This window comes from Salmo salar, chromosome 02, assembly GCF_965601325.2.
Source record: "Salmo salar chromosome 02, fSalSal1, whole genome shotgun sequence".
NCBI lineage: Eukaryota > Metazoa > Chordata > Actinopteri > Salmoniformes > Salmonidae > Salmo > Salmo salar.
In genome coordinates, this window is record NC_138292.1 from 39,175,691 (window position 1) to 39,193,925 (window position 18,235).

Genomic DNA, 18,235 nt, shown 5'->3' on the forward strand with positions numbered 1-18,235 from the left:
ACAGTGGTTTATGTTTGACAGATTTATCCTCAGGGTGTGAATACATATTAAAAGTAATACAACTGATACAGAATTGTGTTTTTCCTTAGATTTCTTTGATTGATTCAACAATGGAGAGAGAGAGAGAGCGAGAGAGAAGGAGAACATGAGAGAGGGAGGGAGTAGGAGAGAAGGCAGATGCCATAGGAGAGGAGGACTTGCTGGTTCCTATCTGCTGGGCATTAGGGCTCTTCACTGGGTGCATATCAACTGATGAGGTAAGAGCCATACCACATGTATGGGACTTGTGTTCTTATGTTTGCTTTTAGCTTTACATTACTAATCTTGATTTTATTGCAATTATGTTAATTGACTTTTATTGATTTTGATCACTATTTTTAATTGCATCAGTCTTTTCAGGGCTGTAATACCTATTGAGAGCAATATTGGTCTTGTTGCGTAATACTACTTTATTTGATAGTCTGCTGAAATGCTTCCATTGTATTCCATTGTTTGCCTTTAATACCTCACACTGTACTGCATGCTCTGTATCAGGGTACCATTACAATTCATTGGTTATCACAAACGAGTTCACAAGGTGTGGTTTGTGAGTTCAGCCTCGTGTCTTTGAAATGTGTTAGCACCTGGTTGTTGGCAGCCACATTCAGGCTTTGGTGACAGGGTGAGTGTGGCATTGTGAGAGTGAGTTGGTGACCTTTTATAACATAGGAGTTGTTTTCATGTGAAAGCTGTGGAGGTTTGGGACCAGTAAGGCTTTTGAAGCCTTGATATAGCAAAACAGAGTTTCTCTCCTCATCCGTGGTCTTTTTTAAGGCTGAAAACAACAGCATGACTCACACCAATTCATTAATGCCAAGGGGTGTACAGTATGTTGTCTTGGGTCTATACGCAGCAGTGTAACAGAACAACTAGGATAGCTAGATGGGTAGAGTGCTGTTTCATATCCCGTCAGAGTTTTGTACGCTTATTCTCTTCTTATTCGAGAGGGTGATCCCATTTGAGCTTTTAGATAATAAGATGAGGTGCCTCGGGAGAAGGGTCCATTGGGACAACCAGTTTAAACAAATTCAATTCAGTTGATCTTGTCATTATATCTCAGTATAGGGACAACCAGTTTAAACCAATTCAGTTGATCTTGGCATTATATCTCAGTATAGTTGACTTAATTCCCAAGATAGAGCCAGAATTGGGTATGAGGCCAAGTGGGGCACAGATTGGGGAGCAAATCCTCCGTTCCACAGGGACACAAGCCAGTAGTGACAGTGGGTGTACCACAGACACATCCAATAATCTAGTGACCCGATTTCTTTGGACCCAACAATGGCTGGAACAGATGGACGTAATGACAACATGATCATTCTATGTCATCATAATGTCATGAGACTTCAATGATGGCAGAATGTAGCAGAAGGTTCCAGACCTGGGTTCAAATACTATTTGAAATCTTTCAAATACGTTGAGAGTTTGCTCTAGCCTGCATAAAGTGCCAGACGGGGTTTACCTTGTTTTGATTATTCTATTGATCCATTAAGCCAGGCAACTTCAATAAAGCACCAGATAAAGTACTTGATTTCAAATAGTATTTGAACCCAGGTCTGGAATGTACCAAGATAGCAAGCTAGTAGCATCAGATGATGATGAGTGTTAATAATCAATGAGAGAGAAAATAATGAGTTTACGGTTCTTTAAAAAAGATATATATCATTGAGAGTAGTACCCTAAGAACTTAGGTATTTCACTGTTGTTCTGTTATAATCTCCACCCGGCACAGCCAGAAGAGGACTGGCCACCCCTCAGAGCCTGGTTCCTCTCTACGTTTCTTCCTAGGATCCTGCCTTTCTAGGGAGTTTTTCCTAGCCACCATGCTTCATTGCTTGCTGTTTGGGGTTTTAGGCTGGGTTTCTGTATAGCACTTTGTGACATCGGCTGATGTAGAAAGGGTTTTATAAATACATTTGATTGATTGATTGTCTCTACTGACACCCTGTGTCTAAGCGTACCAATAACTCACGATTTTTTAAATTGAACCTTTATTTAACTAGGCAATTGTTATTTACAATGACAGCCTAATTGTATAGCCCCCCCGGCCAAACCCTCCCCTAACCCGGACAACGCTGGGCCAATTGTGTGCCACCCTATGGGACTTACGATCACGGCCGGCTGTGATACAGCCCGGGATCGAACCCAGGTCTTTAGTGACGCCTCTAGCACTGCGAAGCAATGCCTTAGACTGCTGCTCCACTTGGGAGGTCACAAATGACATACATCCATCTCCCCTGTCCACCAAAGATGGCTGGGTAGGTATGGATCCTTTCTCAGTGTGTGCTCTGCTCTCTCACCCTCTCACTCTGGCCTGGCCATCTCTGTCCAACAAGAGCCCAACCCCCCCAAACACGCCTACATCATACACTACAAATAGGGGATGGTGTGTGCATGTGAGTGAGAGTAAGTGTCTGTGTGTGTGTATAAGAGAGAGAATATGTGTGTGTGTGTGTGTGTGTGTGTGTGTGTGTGTGTGTGTGTGTGTGTGTGTGTGTGTGTGTGTGTGTGTGTGTGTGTGTGTGTGTGTGTGTGTGTGTGTGTGTGTGTGTGTGTGTGGTGTGTGAGAGTAAGTGAGTATTTGTGTGTTTGGCGATGGTAGTGGGTGATGATGATGGTGAACTAGAAGAAGCAGAAGAAGAAACATGATTCACTTGAATGCTGCCATGACCAAACAATGGAAGACTAATGTGAGAAATTGTAGAATAAGAAGGGCTGTGGGTTGAATTAGCTAATGCCACCAGAAGAGAGAAAAATCCAACAAGAGAGAGAGAGAGGAGCGAGAGCAGAGAGAAAAGGGGATTGTTGTGATTAAAAGACAATTATCTGTGCACATCGACTTCCCAGTGTTGTGCGGTGTCAGGCTCGAGCTGTGCTGTTCTTTTCTCCCAGCAGGACCTGGGAGACAATGGCTACTGTGTCAGGACAGTGGGGGTGGTAGCAGGGTGGGTTGAAGGGGTGGGGGGGTGGAGGAGTCTTGGGTGGAGAGAGGTTCAGTCAAGGGGCACAGGGAGCAGCTCCCCTCAACATTGTGTTTTCATGCTCTATTTTCTAATAAAGGCCTGAGCAATACAGAGTGTGTACTGAGTCTGAAAAACATTAGGAACACCTGCTCTTTCCATGACATAGACTGACCAGGTGAATCCAGGAGAAATCTATGATCCCTTATTGATGTCAATTGTTAAATCCACTTTAACCAGTATAGATGAAGGGGAGGAGACAGGTTAACCTTAAAGAAGGATTTTTAAGCCTTGAGACAATTGAGTTGTGTATGTGTGCCGTTTAGAGTGTGAATGGCCAAGACAAAAAAACCTAAGTGCTTTTGAATGGGGTATGGTAGTAGGGTGCCGGGCGCACCGGTTTGTGTCAAGAACTACAACGCTGCTGGGTTGGTCAAGCTCAACAGTTTGTGTGTATCAAAAATGGTCTGTGGAATGCTTTCGACACCTTGTAGAGTCCATTCTCCGACAAATTGAGGCTGTTCTGAAGGCAAAACTGTGTGCAACTCAATATTAGGAAGGTGTGCCTAATGCTGTATACACTCAGTTTATGTCGCAATATCATAATAATATTTCAGTATTATTATCAGGATATGGACATATGCCATGTGCATATCATTGGTTTTCAGCATTTAACCACATTTAGACTTTTCCTCTGGCCCTAAAAACACGTGTGAATGTTCTCATACTGCAGTTACAGTCACTGTAGTCAATGGGTCATGTTCAGAGGGCTCCAAATGGAAGCAAACATTTTCAGGTAGAGGCTGTGCCACCTAACTTGCCCCAATAGATTTGTCCAATTTCTTCATTTAAGTGGTCATATCATCCTTCATATTGTTGTTGTTATAATTGTTTGTATCATGAAATAAATGTTTGTAAATATACTGAACAAAAATATGAATGTGAACATACAACAATTTCAATTTTTTTTACTGAGTTACAGTTCATATAAGGAAACCAGTCAATTGAAATAAATAAATAATACATTTCACAGGACTAGCAGGGGCGCAGCCATGGGTGGGGCTGGGAGGGCACAGGCCCACCCACTGGGGAGCCAGGACCTGTGTTTTTCCCCACAAAAGGGCTTTATTACAGACATACTGTAAATACTGAGTTTCATCAGTTGTCCGGTTGGCTGGTCTCAGACAATCCTGCGAGGTTACACGTGGTCTGAGATTGTGAGGCCGGTTGGACATATTACCAAATTCTCTAAAACGATGATGGAGGTGGATCTGGAAAATTCTCTGGCAACAGCTCTAGTGGACATTCCTGCAGTCAGCATGCCAATTGCACTCTCCCCCAAAACTTGAGACATCTGTGGCATTGTGTTGTCTGACAAAACCACACATTTTAGAGTGGCCTTTTATTATCACCAGCACAAGGTGCACCTGTGTAATGATCATGCTGTTTAATCAGATTCTTGATATGCTACACCTGTCAGGTGGATGGAATGTCTTGGCAAATCTTTTATTTCAGCTCATGAAACACACTTTACGTGTTGCGTTTATATTTTTGTTCGATAAATATATTGCCCTTCCTTCTTATATAGTACATTTGAGTTGTCAACCTTTAATCTTGGACAAGGTCATAGAAAATTGGGCTGGAGGGAAGGATAGGGCCCCTTGAGACCTGTAAAGGAGTTTTTGACCATGCATCCATGGTTTATGAGCTGGTCACGCAGGAAGTGATGCAATATGAGTCACATGCTCCTCATTGTGCCCTCAAACACCAGTTCAGTATGGTCAAGTTTAGTGACTTTAATTATTCTCAATATTCAGCCGTTTAGAAGATTGTGGTGGAAAATGTATCGGTCTTTTGGTCAGGTTAGGTGGCAGCTACAAATACTGTAACTATAGTTCAAGTAGGTCTATAGATTACATATGGACATGAGTGGCATATACTGTATTAGCCTCTGAGAGGTCTTCTACCACAAAACAACTAACATTTCCATACAATGACATTGTTATTTTAATTCCCATCGCTTTACCCTGTTTGTCCCCCTTCTCCACATCCCCTCTTCCATCCCCCTTCGGAGTAGTAGTGACCTCAAACAAGGATGTGGCACTCCATCAATCCAAAACAAACGAATATGCTCGGACCCATCCAATGTTAAACTAATGGCCATGTTGGATGGAAAGGGTCTTGGAGCTCAAAGCCTCACCCACGTCTGTTGGGATGAGTGGGAACAGTGGAGGTCATTGTGGCCAGGGCGGTGCGGGGTGTGCATTTATGAATGGCTGGGCCTCGAGGCAAAGGCACTGAACAATGCTGGTACACTGAGGAGACTGATTTCCATATGGGAGAGGAGGAGGGTGGGCAGTTTACCCCCCCCCCCCCCCTTGATGGGGCATGGTACAGAGAGGGGCGAGAGGTCTCTTCATGGCAGCGCGAGTGGTGGCGTGACGGTTAGCGTATAGTAGTACATGTGCTTGTTGTTGGGGACAGGCTTGTTGGCACTGAGGCTAGAAGCCCAAGAGAGGGAGAGAAACGCCTGCAACACTCACCTGACTGCACAGGTGAGTAAAAGCTCTGGACAATATCCTTTTCATGGAGTTAGTTGGAGTTAATTGGTCCATGGAGATAGTTGGAGTCAGTTGGTCCATGGAGTTAGTTGGTTTTATGGCCAAGATTGATCATTTACTTTGATTAATGGTGGCTATTGACTTGGTTGCTTAGTGCTTCATGGCCTCTCTGTGTGTCGTACATTTTGTTAGAGATGTCTAGGTCAGTGGTTTTCAACCGCTCTGCTGAATTTGTTTGATCCCTTACTTATAGAGGTGACTTGACCTGTGGAATGCACATGGAATTTTCACTTGGGGGCACCAGTGCGCTCAGATAATACATTGACAATACATTAATAACATATTGACATTGGCACATGGTTACATCTGTACCGTTGTTTTTCAAGTCCAATGCGCTTAGGCTGGCATCAAGAGCAAAGTCATTTGAATAATTTTACTTTGCCTACAAGAACCATTAGCACAGGCAAGTCTGATTAGACTAAGCTGTACCACAGCCTCTGCCATAGAAACAAACCGACCAAGGCTTTGTGTCCGTGGATGAATCTTTACAATGCAGAAAACCGCTCCTCTCTGGCTCAAACCGTTCAAAACTACCTGATTTGTAGTATGGATCAGATTAGATGGATGTCATTACCACTAAATACATTAATAGGGAAATGTTAGGCGTTCTGCAGAAATGTTTATCCCATCAAGGGGTACCGCTGTTCATAAACATTTGGGAACCACTGGTCTAGGTGTTGACTTTGGATGAGTTGTTACACCTGTTCTACAGTAATATTGAAGGTATGAGGAGCAGTGTCTGTATAAGGGTTCAATGTGTCCTCAATAATACAGTGATATAGCAAATGTATTGGATTTCAGTTGTTTTTCATTTAATACTCAGCGGCATGACGTGAAATTGGTAAGACATCGAGTAAAACGAGAATGCTTCTCTTCTTGATTTTCATATGCAGTAAACAGAAATATAAAATACGTCTTTCAACATCTGTTTCTAATGTGAGTGGGTAAGTGAAGTGGCAAATGAGCAAGTGAGTGATCTAGTGATTGAGTAGGGGTGTGTGTGTGTGTGTGTGTGTGTGTGTGTGTGTGTGTGTGTGTGTGTGTGTGTGTGTGTGTGTGTGTGTGTGTGTGTGTGTGTGTGTGTGTGTGTGTGTGTGTGTGTGTGTGTGTGTGTGTGTTTGTATTTGCGTGAGTGGGGGCTAGTGAAAGCCATGCAATAATCAAAGGACAGATTTTCCTCCGAGTACCACAGAGAAATTAACAGTTCCTGCTTTTACCAGAGCTTTTGTCAGTGTCTCGCCACAATTACTTAGAATTCTGAAAGCAGATACTACAGCAAATGAAGATTCCAAATCCAATTTCGGACGGACTGTTTTGAGCTTATTGTGCCATAATGGCCATGTGTGCTGAACACAAAAGATTTTACGGAGACTATATTAAGAGATGTATTTCTTCATGTGAACCATTGTGGCTAAGTAGTCTTAATAAATAGGTTCCTTTCTCTGGCTCTTCTCCTTTGTGACCACTGATGCGAAAATACTTTATAGGGAGGAATAAACCAACACACTCCTTCAATCTATATGTGGTACAAAAGGAAATAATGCCAACGTAGAAGGTTATGCGAAGGCAAGGGATTCGGACATTGAGAAGGTTTGGGGGATGATTGAAAATGGCGATACATATCTTTCCGCAGTAGGTCTTGGCCTTCTGCCTTTAGGGCTATGCAGGTGACTGCTCTGTTTGCCGCCCCCTACTGGGCAGGATGGAAGAGAGAGAGAGGAGGCCTGTGGCTCACCATCTGCCCACTGTGCTGAGACTGCATTGGGAGGCACTGTACTGGATACTGGTCCAGAGACACACGGCTGCCAGGTAGAGGATACACACATTAGTATAGACACACACAAATACACTCTTGAATGCATGCAAGTGCATACACACACAAATGCATTCAGAAAATAAATGCCTGGATGCACACATACAGTACCAGTCAAATGTTTGGACACACTTACTAATTCAAGGGTTTTGTCTATTTTTTACTATTTTCAGAATTATAGAATAATAGTAAAGACATCAACACTATGAAATAACACATATGCAATCATGTAGTAACCAAAAAATGTGAGATTCTTCTTCAAAGTATCCACCGTTTGCCTTGATGACAGCTTTGCACACTCTTGGCATTCTCTCAACCAGCTTCATGAGGAATGATTTTCCAACAGTCTTGAAGGAGTTCCCACAAGTGCTGAGCACTTGTTGGCTGCTTTTCCTTCACTCTGCGGTCCAACTCATCCCAAACCATCTCCAGTGGGTTGAGGTCGGGTAATTGTGGAGGCCAGGTCATCTGATGCAGCACTCCATCACTCTCTGTGGTCAAATAGCCCTTACACAGCCTGGAGGTATGTTTTGGGTCATTGTCCTGTTGAAAAACAAATGATAGCCCCACTAAGCTCAAACCAGATGGGATGGCTTATCGCTGCAGAATGCTGTGGTAGCCATGCTGGTTAAGTATGCCTTGAATTCTAAAGAAATCACAGAAAGTGTCACCAGCAAAGCACCCCCACACCACCTCCTCCATGCTTCACAGTGGAAACCACACATGCGGAGATCATCCGTTCACCTACTTTGCGTCTCACAAAGACACGGCGGTTGGAACCAAAAATCTCAAATTTGAACCCAGACCAAAGGACAGATTTTCTAATGTCCATTGCAAGTGTTTCTTGTCCCAAGCAAGTCTCTTCTTCTTGTTGGTGTCCTTTAGTAGGGGTTTCTTTACAGCAATTCGACCATGATGGCCTGATTCACGCAGTCTCCTCTGAACAGTTGATGTTGAGATGTGTCTGGTACTTGAACTCTGTGAAGCATTTATTTGGGCTGCAATTTCTGAGGCTGGTAACTCTAATGAAGTTATCCTCTGCAGCAGAGGTAAGTCTGGGTCTTTCTTTCCTGTGGTGGTCCTCATGAGAGACAGTTTCAACATAGCGCTTGATGGTTTTTGCAACTGCACTTGAAGAAACTTTTTAAGTTCTTGAAATTTTCCAGAATGACTGACCTCTTTGCTTATTTGAGCTGTTCTTGCCAAAATATGGACTTGGTCTTTTACCAAATAGGGCTATCTAGACCACCCCTACCTTGGCACAACACAACTGATTGTCTCAAACGCGTTAAGAAGGAAAGAAATTCCACAAATTAACTTTTAAGAAGGCACACATGTTAATTGACATGCATTCCAGGTAACTACCTCATGAAGCTGGTTGAGAGAATGCCAAGAGTGTGCAAAGCTGTCATCAAGGCAAATGGTGGCTATTTGAAGAATCTCAAATATAAAATATATTTAGATTTGTTTCACACTTTTTTGGTTACTACATGATTCCATATGTGTTATTTCATAGTTATGATTTCTTCACTATTACTCTACAAAGTAGAAAATAGCAAAAATATAAGCCTTGAATGAGTAGGTGTGTCCAAACTTTTGACTGTTACTGTACAGGCACTGTACATGTCGCACCTACATTTTGTCATAATTTTAAGTTTGTAATTGTGGCCTTATAAGCAGTGCTCTACCTCACACAGACTGTATCATATGGAGTGATGGTGGAGGGGTGGGCTTCTCACAGGCAGCTCCGAGTGCTGTGTGTGTGGGAGGGGGGAGAGGGTGTGCTTTAAGACCATCTGCTCCTTGGAGTATTTTAGTGGGGGCCAGAGCTTGTGGACCAGCGCTCGTCACAGGCAAATAGCAACGCAAGCTGTGAGCTGGCCTGTTCTAAAAAATTCCTCCAGTTTCTTCCTCACAATGGGCAGTGTTCCGCGTACAGTGTTTCCTTTATTCCTATGAGCCACCAGCGAGCACTTACATACATAAAGTATATGATATTAAGAATACAAATTATCTTGGCTAAGCTGGCTCTTTCTCTTGAGGACAGTGGGGCCATTTGTTATTGGTTGATCATTTGGAATATGAGTCATGGTAATATGGCAAGGTGTCATGGCCTGTTTCTGCCCTACTGATTCTGTGTCGATAGTCTCATTGTTGCACTATACGTCATGGAAATAGCCTACACTAGGGCATATGCACAGTGTACACTGTGATTTTCTCTTTGAATAATAATTGATAGAATGAAATTATAGGGATAAGGATGCCTGTGATTATTCTGTCTATTTACTACTGTGTTGGCGCTGGGATAATCCAGCCCCCACAGGCTATGTGAAACGTTATGAAGAACAGGAGGAGTGATCGAGTGTACGCCTAGGGAGATTCTCAATTGAGCAAAAGTACGCCCTCTCCTCGACTCCCCCGTACTCCTCTCCTCTGTGACCCGGAAACTGATAAGTGGTCGAGAGGTTGAGGACAGCATCAATTCGTTAGTTGAGTGTCCTCCTCTACTCGATGACCTACTTCAGCAGAGGACGCCCAAGAGCATCCTAACGGCGGCTAGCGCGGAAGGGTTTTGACATCCGCCACACCCCCTTTGAATCAGCTGTTGTTTTCTCGAATGAGGAAACCATGCACACATTTAAGAACTATACACCAGTTATTCTTTTACCTTTTAAAATGGCTTGCACAACTAGCTACTTTTGTTTTGATCACTCTACACATTTATTTGGGGATTCCACCCCTAGAAACGTCATTTGCCTGCTGACGCTCGAGTGGAGGAGAGTCTCATTTCATACAAGGACATTTGTTTCCAGATTCCCTGGACAGAGGAGAGGATGCAGGAGGCGAGCAAAGCCAATTGAGATTCTCCCATAGACTCCTAAAGGGGAATTTGTGTTGCAGTCATTTTTACAATGTGAATGTTTCAAGAGTGAAAGTCCACACTAAGGTCATTGCTTATGCTGTACATTTCAACTACAGTATGTCTCACAATACAGAACTATGATCTGTAGCGGTGTAATGTTGTTATTACTGTATAACACACAGAAACCAACAATCATGAGTAAGAAACAACTTTATAAAATGATTTCATCAACGTGTTATTTTTGTCTCTATACCATTAACTAAAGTATAGCAGTTTGGAAGTGTTGCTGTGCCAACAGTGCTAACAATGACAGTGCGATAGTGGTCAGATTAGCAGATGAGCATGCATACACACTCAGCTCTGTAAATGTTTGACATGGCTTAGGAGGAACCCTTCCCATGTGGACACACACACACACACACACACACACACACACACACACACACACACACACACACACACACACACACACACACACACACACAGGCACACACAAAAAATGACCATGGCGCAGGGAAACACTGCTTTGTCCCAATGGAACAACAGCGAGTGGAGGAGGATGGGGAGAGGAGGGGGTGGGGAGGAAGGTCACATAGCTGTCGTGTTGCCGTAAGGGCCACAGTGAGAAGTGTGTTGGCACGACGTGTGCTGCGCGTGTGTGTAGGGGTCTGTGGCATGCTGCACATTCGTTTGTACAGGCTCCAGTCTGTGAATGAGGTATTCACTCTGACTCTACCAACCTCCCCCCACCCAGGCCTACTCTGCCCATCCTCAAGTGTGTTTATGTCGGGATTCCCTTGAAAACATCCATGGCTTGGTGGATGTCGTCATTTGGCCTATGGCTTAATGGCTTTTGGAGACAGTGACTCACGCCACTTAAACTGTAACAACGCTCCACTATGAAATAGAAGTATTCTTTGTTGCGTTGATATGTAAAGTAGGGGGTCCTCCTAGTTGCTTGCTGGACCCTGTTGTCATCCCACATCCACAAACATACCTTATGTGGGAAAATATTTGGTGTGTGTAGTGCGTCCAAGGGAATGCCCAAAACATTTTACAACACCAATATACTTATTTTTTTGTAATAAAATAAGAACCATTGTTGTTCATTTCTAGATCAAAATCCCAGGTTTGCATCTTTTGGCATAGTTTTTTTTCTTCATATTTACTCATTTTGGCTGCAAACGGTAGTCAACGAGGGCACCGTACAACAACTAAAGCCTCTAGCTGAGGGGATGTATGATCCCAATGGAGAATATTCTCATCTGTATGGGTATACACCCAGCCATGCTCCTCTAGTCATAGTCACTAGTCATAGTGATATTATGACTCAACTTCACCCTGAGGTCACTGGCTCTTTGTGGATACAGTAGGTTCTAGCGGGGAAGTTACCCTAATGCTAGCAGTGTTACTTTGACCTGGTTGTGAGAGTCAAAGGCCTGGTCCATGGTCTGAGACAGACAGCCCATAGCAGAGAGGGAGGTAGAGGAGAGGAATGCGTGGAGTGGGTCTAGGAGAAGGCAGAGAAATGTTTGAATTCATATTCAAAACTACCCACCACACACATTCACCACAGCCTGCAGCTCACACATTCGCTCTCTTCCCCTCTTTCCCTCTCTCTCTCTGCCTCTGTCCCTCTTTCTCTCCCCATCCCCTGTCCTAGAATCCATAGAACCCGGCAGACAGGATTTTACAACCTGTGGAGACGCACAAGGGAAGCACACGCCCGGGGAGAACGTAGAACCGACAGAATCGAGGGAAGGAACCGAGAGGGAGCCGGAGCCTGGTGCTGAAGCTGGTATGAGGCAAGTGGTCTGTGGCTGGTCTCTGTGCTGGCCGTTTGTCTGCCAATCAATGGCTCTCGTTGTTGTTGCTGGTGGTGTCAGTGCCCTGCTCTCCGGGCTATTCTGTTCATCCTGCCATTGCTGATGCATTGACTCTCAGCTCAGACACAGTCCCTTCTCTTGGGGTTTTGTCTAATGCAGATGATACAGCTTGATGCAATGTTTTAGAAATCTTTTACTGACATTGGCTATGATTGCCATGACCTAGAGCCTCATGGTTTGATTTAAAGGGGTCCAAGTCAACTTTATAATTGATCTGTATGTGGACCGTACTTTTTACTTTGGATTTCAAATGTGTATGTCTGTGTGTATAAGTGTTATGACACAGTTTGAAAATACGCACGAGCATGCTGTATGTGTGCGTATAATCGCATGTTTGAGAACGGGATGTTCGTGTCCCTCAGCCCAGAATAACCTCTCGCTGTTGTTGCCAAACTGCCTAAAACCAACAGAATTTGCCCTTATTTTCCGTAGGAACACAGCTCATCAGCCTACAGACTATCTGGGGACGTAGCGATGTGTTAATCATGGAGCTCTCCAACACAATCCACTCTTAGGCCCACCATCTGCAGCCACCAGCTGCTCGGAGGGGGGCTAAAGACAAGTCGTTGCCTCCATAGCATCATGGATGACATATAGGGGGAGACACAGACTGGTAGATACAGAGTAAATGGTCCAAACAACCAACGGACCAAATGATGATGGTTGACGCCATGATGGAATGTAGTGGATAAGGGCCTAGGCACTAGGGTAGTGAGTCATGGTTCTGAACAGGGCCCAACAGTGACTGTCTGTCGAAGACCTGGGACTTACGTATGAATAGCCTAATGAGTGACTCTACTAGCACTCCCACTACGGCGCGGCCGAACAGGTGCCGTCTGAGAGCGAGAGTGTGCGTCACCATGTCTATGTGCCAGTGCCAGTGCCAGTGCCAGTGAAGAGCCTGCTGTCCATCTAAGGCTGATGTCATCGCCTGATGCTGATGTCACTTGTTGTGTGTTTTTTTTATTTTTACAGAGAAGTTAAGGGAGAGGGCTGTTGAGGTGTCTGGGTGTGATTGGACACCCTCTAGGGAACATTACTACTACTACTACTGCGACCACCGAGCTGAGGAATCAGATATTTTCTGTCTTGGCTACTTTTCGCCCATTGAGCAATTCAAGGTAATAGTCAGTAATGTCTACAGTCTTTTTACACACAATCATATTGACATATGTCATTGTTACCTGAGATAAAAGCAACATAGGCTCATTAGAATATGTAAACAAAAAAAAAGACATTTAACTATTGCAGTTATGTGTCACCACATACTTATATGTCACTATAATATTATATTAAATATATATCACATAGCATTGGGCTCCATTGGTCCAGAACAGAATGGTAAAGTGTGAAGTTGTGGATGTGTAATTGAGGTCCGATGTCTGTTGCAGAGGCCTCTGGTTCAGGGTTAAATAGACACCATGTGGTGTTGGGAGCTGCTTCTGCCGCTGTTGCTAATCATCAAAGGTAAAACTTGTATGTTTCTCATTCCCTCTTGTCAGTGTGAATAACTACTCGATTACATCACAATAACTCAGACTGTAAATTCCCTTGAAGACTACAGATGTAATACTAGAAATCCAGTAATCTAGATATGCAATTGCAATGTAAAACTGATTGACAGTTGACATTTTAGAGTATGTTAAACTTATAGCAAACGACACTAAAACAAAAGGGAACAGAGTTGTCACAGGGTCCAACTGGCACACGTGGCAGCAGGGAATCAGCCTACTGTTCCAGTGCTTTGTGATGGCTGGCTGGCGTCCATCTTGGCTCAACCTTGTCCCTCTCACGTAAACAGTGGTGCCAGTGGTGAGAGTGAGACATATGCTTCCTCCACATAGGGTCTCTGCTCTTACCATCTCAAGCAGGGATAACATCATGATATCATCCTCTGTTCTCTCTCTTTGTCTCTCTCTGTTCATCTTTTCTCAGTGATTCCATTTGAAACTGTAGATGTATTGTAGATTGATTGATCATTGATACAGTATACAGTTTCGCTCTCAATATTCCCATTTCCAATCTTAGTCCCATATCCCTCCTTCCCTCCCTCAGATGTCAGTGGCCAGTGGAACGTATGGATACCCAGGGACATCTCGGCCATGACCAACTCCTGCGTGGTCATCCCCTGCACATTCATGTACCCGTCCGGTATCCGGCCGTACCGCGGCATCCACGGCATCTGGTACTTTGGCCAGCCCTACCCCCAGCTCTTCCCACCTGTGGTGTTCAAAACGCGCACAGAAATCGTACATGAAAGTTACCAAGGGCGTACCAAGCTCATCGGGGACCTGCACCAGAGGAACTGCACTCTGCTCATCAGTAATATCGGTACAGAGCACTCAGGGAGGTACTACTTCCGTGCCGACCTGGGCGGTGCCAACATCTACACCTACCCAGACTTCTCTGAGCTCAAGGTGCTGGGTAAGCCTGCTGAGAGACCCTGAGTGGCCATGTTTACATTTGAATGTGTCACCTTTATGGGCTGGATTGCCCTAGCCTGGTACCATATATGTTGTGCTGTCTTGTCAACTACTGTGGACACTGACAGTAGGAGATGGCAAGCACAAATAGATCTGGGACAAGGCTAGGATTGCACTAGCTGTGATTATAATTATTGTAGTTTTAATGAGAATAGGTAAATATTGTGAATTGGTGAATTTTCACTCGTTTACTTATGTCCTCTCTGTCCCCCAGACCAGCCGAACATTGACATCCCTGAGGAGATAGTCGCTGATGAGAATCTGGAGTTGACGTGCTATGCTCCAGACAACTGTCCAGAGAATAGCCCAGAGATCCAATGGATGCACACAGACTACCTGCCTGAACCCGAGTATACCTCAGACTACGTGGAAGAGAGCAACACAGCCGTTCTGTCCAGCACGCTCACCTTCACCCCCAGGCCCATGCACAACGGTCAGCTGCTGGGCTGCAGGGTCTACTACCCCAACACCACCCTGGTTTACGAGAGACTCATCTCTCTGGACGTCAAGTGTAAGTGACCAACTGACTGTTGTCACTGAACCTGTAGCTTGAATCCTCAAACTCTGTGAGAGTCGTGTCATTTGGACACAACAGAGGGGACATTATGTAATGTGGGGGATTATATAAATATGGAAAAACTAATCCTGCCGACTACGCCAAATGTAAAAGTATATTTCTGATATACACATTGCAGAACCATTGTCAATATCTACAGTCACCCATTATTCTCCATCTACAGTAGAAGGATAACAACTTGATTTAGCAATGTATTGCATGATTGTGACATGGTACGCACTGGGTATGTTAGCCTGGCATCCAAACCTGTTTTTCTACGTTTCACCTTTGTTTTTCTTTGTAACAATGATGAGCGCAGTGTTGGGTCTGGTTTAACCAGGTTATACACTTGTCACTTTTACAAGTCTAACCCCACCTTCCCCTTCCTCTCACCCCAGATGCCCCTCGCTCGGTGTGGGTGAACGTGTCCGCGGAGGTGATGGAGGGCAGCTCAGTAACGCTGCACTGCGAGGTGGACAGTAACCCTCCTCCCAGGATCTCCTGGCTGTTTGGGGACCAGGAGCTGCTGTGGGACACAGCCTCCAATGCCTCACTCTCCCTGGAGGACTTAAACCCCTCTCAGGAGGGCATCTACACCTGCGTGGGGGATAATGGCTACGGCGTCATGAACACATCCATGTACCTGGCCGTCTTGTGTAAGTCATTGTGCAACATGGTGTTTGTGGAATAATCAAAAATAGTTACATTTAATCATTGTAGTTATACAGTATGTCAACCAAGCTGACATTTTAGTTTCTGTCACTTGCGGTGACATATGTGACCGACCGGCTCGATTCGGTCTTATTTAGTAAAATTTGAAACAGTGTTTTTTACAGTGGATACAAGTAGAGACTAGAAAATGGTATATCAAACATTACAGTTGAGGAACAATGTGAAAGTAATTCTGCTTTGAAAGTTGATAAACTTGTTACCCCACTTTTAAGAAAATGGCACTGTAATGTTTTGGTGGACCTACTGGAGAGCTCTTCTTTGTCTATACCCATTCAGCATTGTTCACACCCTCTTAAGACATAGCCTCTCCCATCTCTGTAAGGATTCACATGTGAGGCAATGTGCTAAACAGTAAGTATGGTCATGTACTAAACAACCAAAGATTTTAAGACTAAAGGCTGGTTTATACTACTTCTATCAACATGTCTGTATACAGCTGTCAATTAATTATTATAGGAAAATAAACTCACAACAAGATCATTATTTACAAGTTAATGGTTCGCTAATTACAGAAAATAGCTTATGGTTGAATTTTTGCATTTGGACACTGTCTCGTTGGCCTAACGTTATATCCAAATTTGATTTTGGGGCAGGTCATGCTGTTCTGCACATAAACACACACTATATCAAATAAAATCTAAGTTTATTTGTCACATGCACAGGATACAGAAGGTGTAAACTGTACAGTGAAATGGCTACTTGCATAGTGGAGTCTTTTGTTTAGACATGTAGATATCTAGCTAGCTAGCTAAACAATGAACCATTATCCCAACTCATAGCATTAGTACCCTGCATGAATCTACGAATAATATTACTACACAGATCATACACGTAATGTTAACTACCGAGCCAGTCAGCCAGCCAGCTAACGTTAGCTAGCTAGCTAACAGTACGCTTTAACTTGCAATGAAAACAACTTTCTGACAGAATTAGAAATGTATAATATCTGAAAATATAGCTAGCTATACTCTCTTACCCGTATACAGTACATGGATGAACGCTTCTCCCTCTCTGTCACGGATGACATGGTTGCCCTTAGTTCTGAAGATGTAATCCGGAGACAGGTGTTTTATACAGCAGACTTCCGTGTTTTCTTTTCGACTCCCTCCACATTTGCTATAAAACGCTTACATTTTCTTCATCTCCATAGCTATCATGCTCTGCTTCCACCGGGAATTCCACTGATTTCGAAACTCGGTCCTCCAGAAAGTGGAGAACTATCTTTAAAAAAAATCTGCGTTAGAAAGGATGACCTAGACATACTGAGCAACTCATTATAGACAGAAGCATGCTACATGGCAGACCAATCCGAACTCATCTCTCGGCATGTCCAGCCCATCCATTATCTCAGCCTGTTCAGCCCATCCATTATCTCAGCCTGTTCAGCCCATCCATTATCTCAGCCTGTCCAGCCCATCCATTATCTCAGCCAATCATGGCTAGTGGGAAGGTTGCCTCTTTTTCCGTGGCTAAACCAACTAGGCTCGTAATTTAACAATTGTATTCATATTTACAGATGGCATACAAGTTTGTTATTAAGGCACATTAAAGTTCACATGATCCAAAAGGCATTTCTGCCCCAAAATGTATTTTTATGAATAAAAAAATTATAATTACGTTCATATGTCTCTCCTGTGAAGTAGTAACGCGCAATATATATAACAATGTATTAGTTATGTGATAAATCTGGCCCATAGCTTCCTGCTCTTGTTGATACATTTTACATTTTACATTTACATTTTAGTCATTTAGCAGACGCTCTTATCCAGTGCGACTTACAGTAGTGAATGCATACATTTCATACATTTTTTTTTAATGTACTGGCCCCCCGTGGGAATCGAACCGACAACCCTGGCGTTGCACACACCATGCTGGCGTTGCAAACACCATGCTCTACCAACTGAGCCACAGTACAACATTTCATCCTCTTTAACTGACTCCTTTGTTCAACTCCTTTCTTTCTCCTCATTTAACTTTACCTTTCATCACCTCTCTATACTCCCTGCAGACCCTCCCAGTGAGCCAGTGGTAAATGGCTCCCTGACCATTTTGGAAGGTTCCTCCATCTCCCTGCAATGTAGCACACAAGGCAATCCCGCGCCCACCCTCACCTGGCTGAAGGACGGGGAGCTGGTGGGCACCATCACGGCCGAGGAGGTGTCTGTGCTGGAGCTTCTGGAGCTCACCCCTCAGGGAGACGGACAGTACCGCTGCCTGGCAGAGAATGAACACGGACGAGCCAGCAGCTCCCTCAACATCACTGTGGAATGTGAGTGGGTCAT

The 18,235-nt window shown here is 44.0% G+C and overlaps 1 protein-coding gene across 6 annotated transcripts in view; it reads left to right on the forward strand.

The window, feature by feature from the left end:
• LOC106582469 (myelin-associated glycoprotein) overlaps positions 1 to 18,235 on the forward strand; it is a 23,764-nt gene continuing 5,529 nt past the window's right edge. For 2 of the 6 annotated variants that reach the window (XM_045703698.2, XM_082962760.1), the window contains exons 1-8: positions 5,406 to 5,554; positions 11,960 to 12,101; positions 13,158 to 13,303; positions 13,574 to 13,649; positions 14,238 to 14,606; positions 14,880 to 15,176; positions 15,620 to 15,877; positions 17,962 to 18,222. In XM_045703698.2, the coding sequence (XP_045559654.1) occupies positions 13,604 to 13,649; positions 14,238 to 14,606; positions 14,880 to 15,176; positions 15,620 to 15,877; positions 17,962 to 18,222 (1,231 nt within the window). In that variant the 5' untranslated portion in view covers positions 5,406 to 5,554; positions 11,960 to 12,101; positions 13,158 to 13,303; positions 13,574 to 13,603. Of the gene's footprint in view, positions 258 to 5,405; positions 5,555 to 11,959; positions 12,102 to 13,157; positions 13,304 to 13,573; positions 13,650 to 14,237; positions 14,607 to 14,879; positions 15,177 to 15,619; positions 15,878 to 17,961; positions 18,223 to 18,235 lie in introns of those variants that run through there. The other 4 variants (XM_082962762.1, XM_082962764.1, XM_045703696.2 and 1 more) reach the window with 3 other exon arrangements.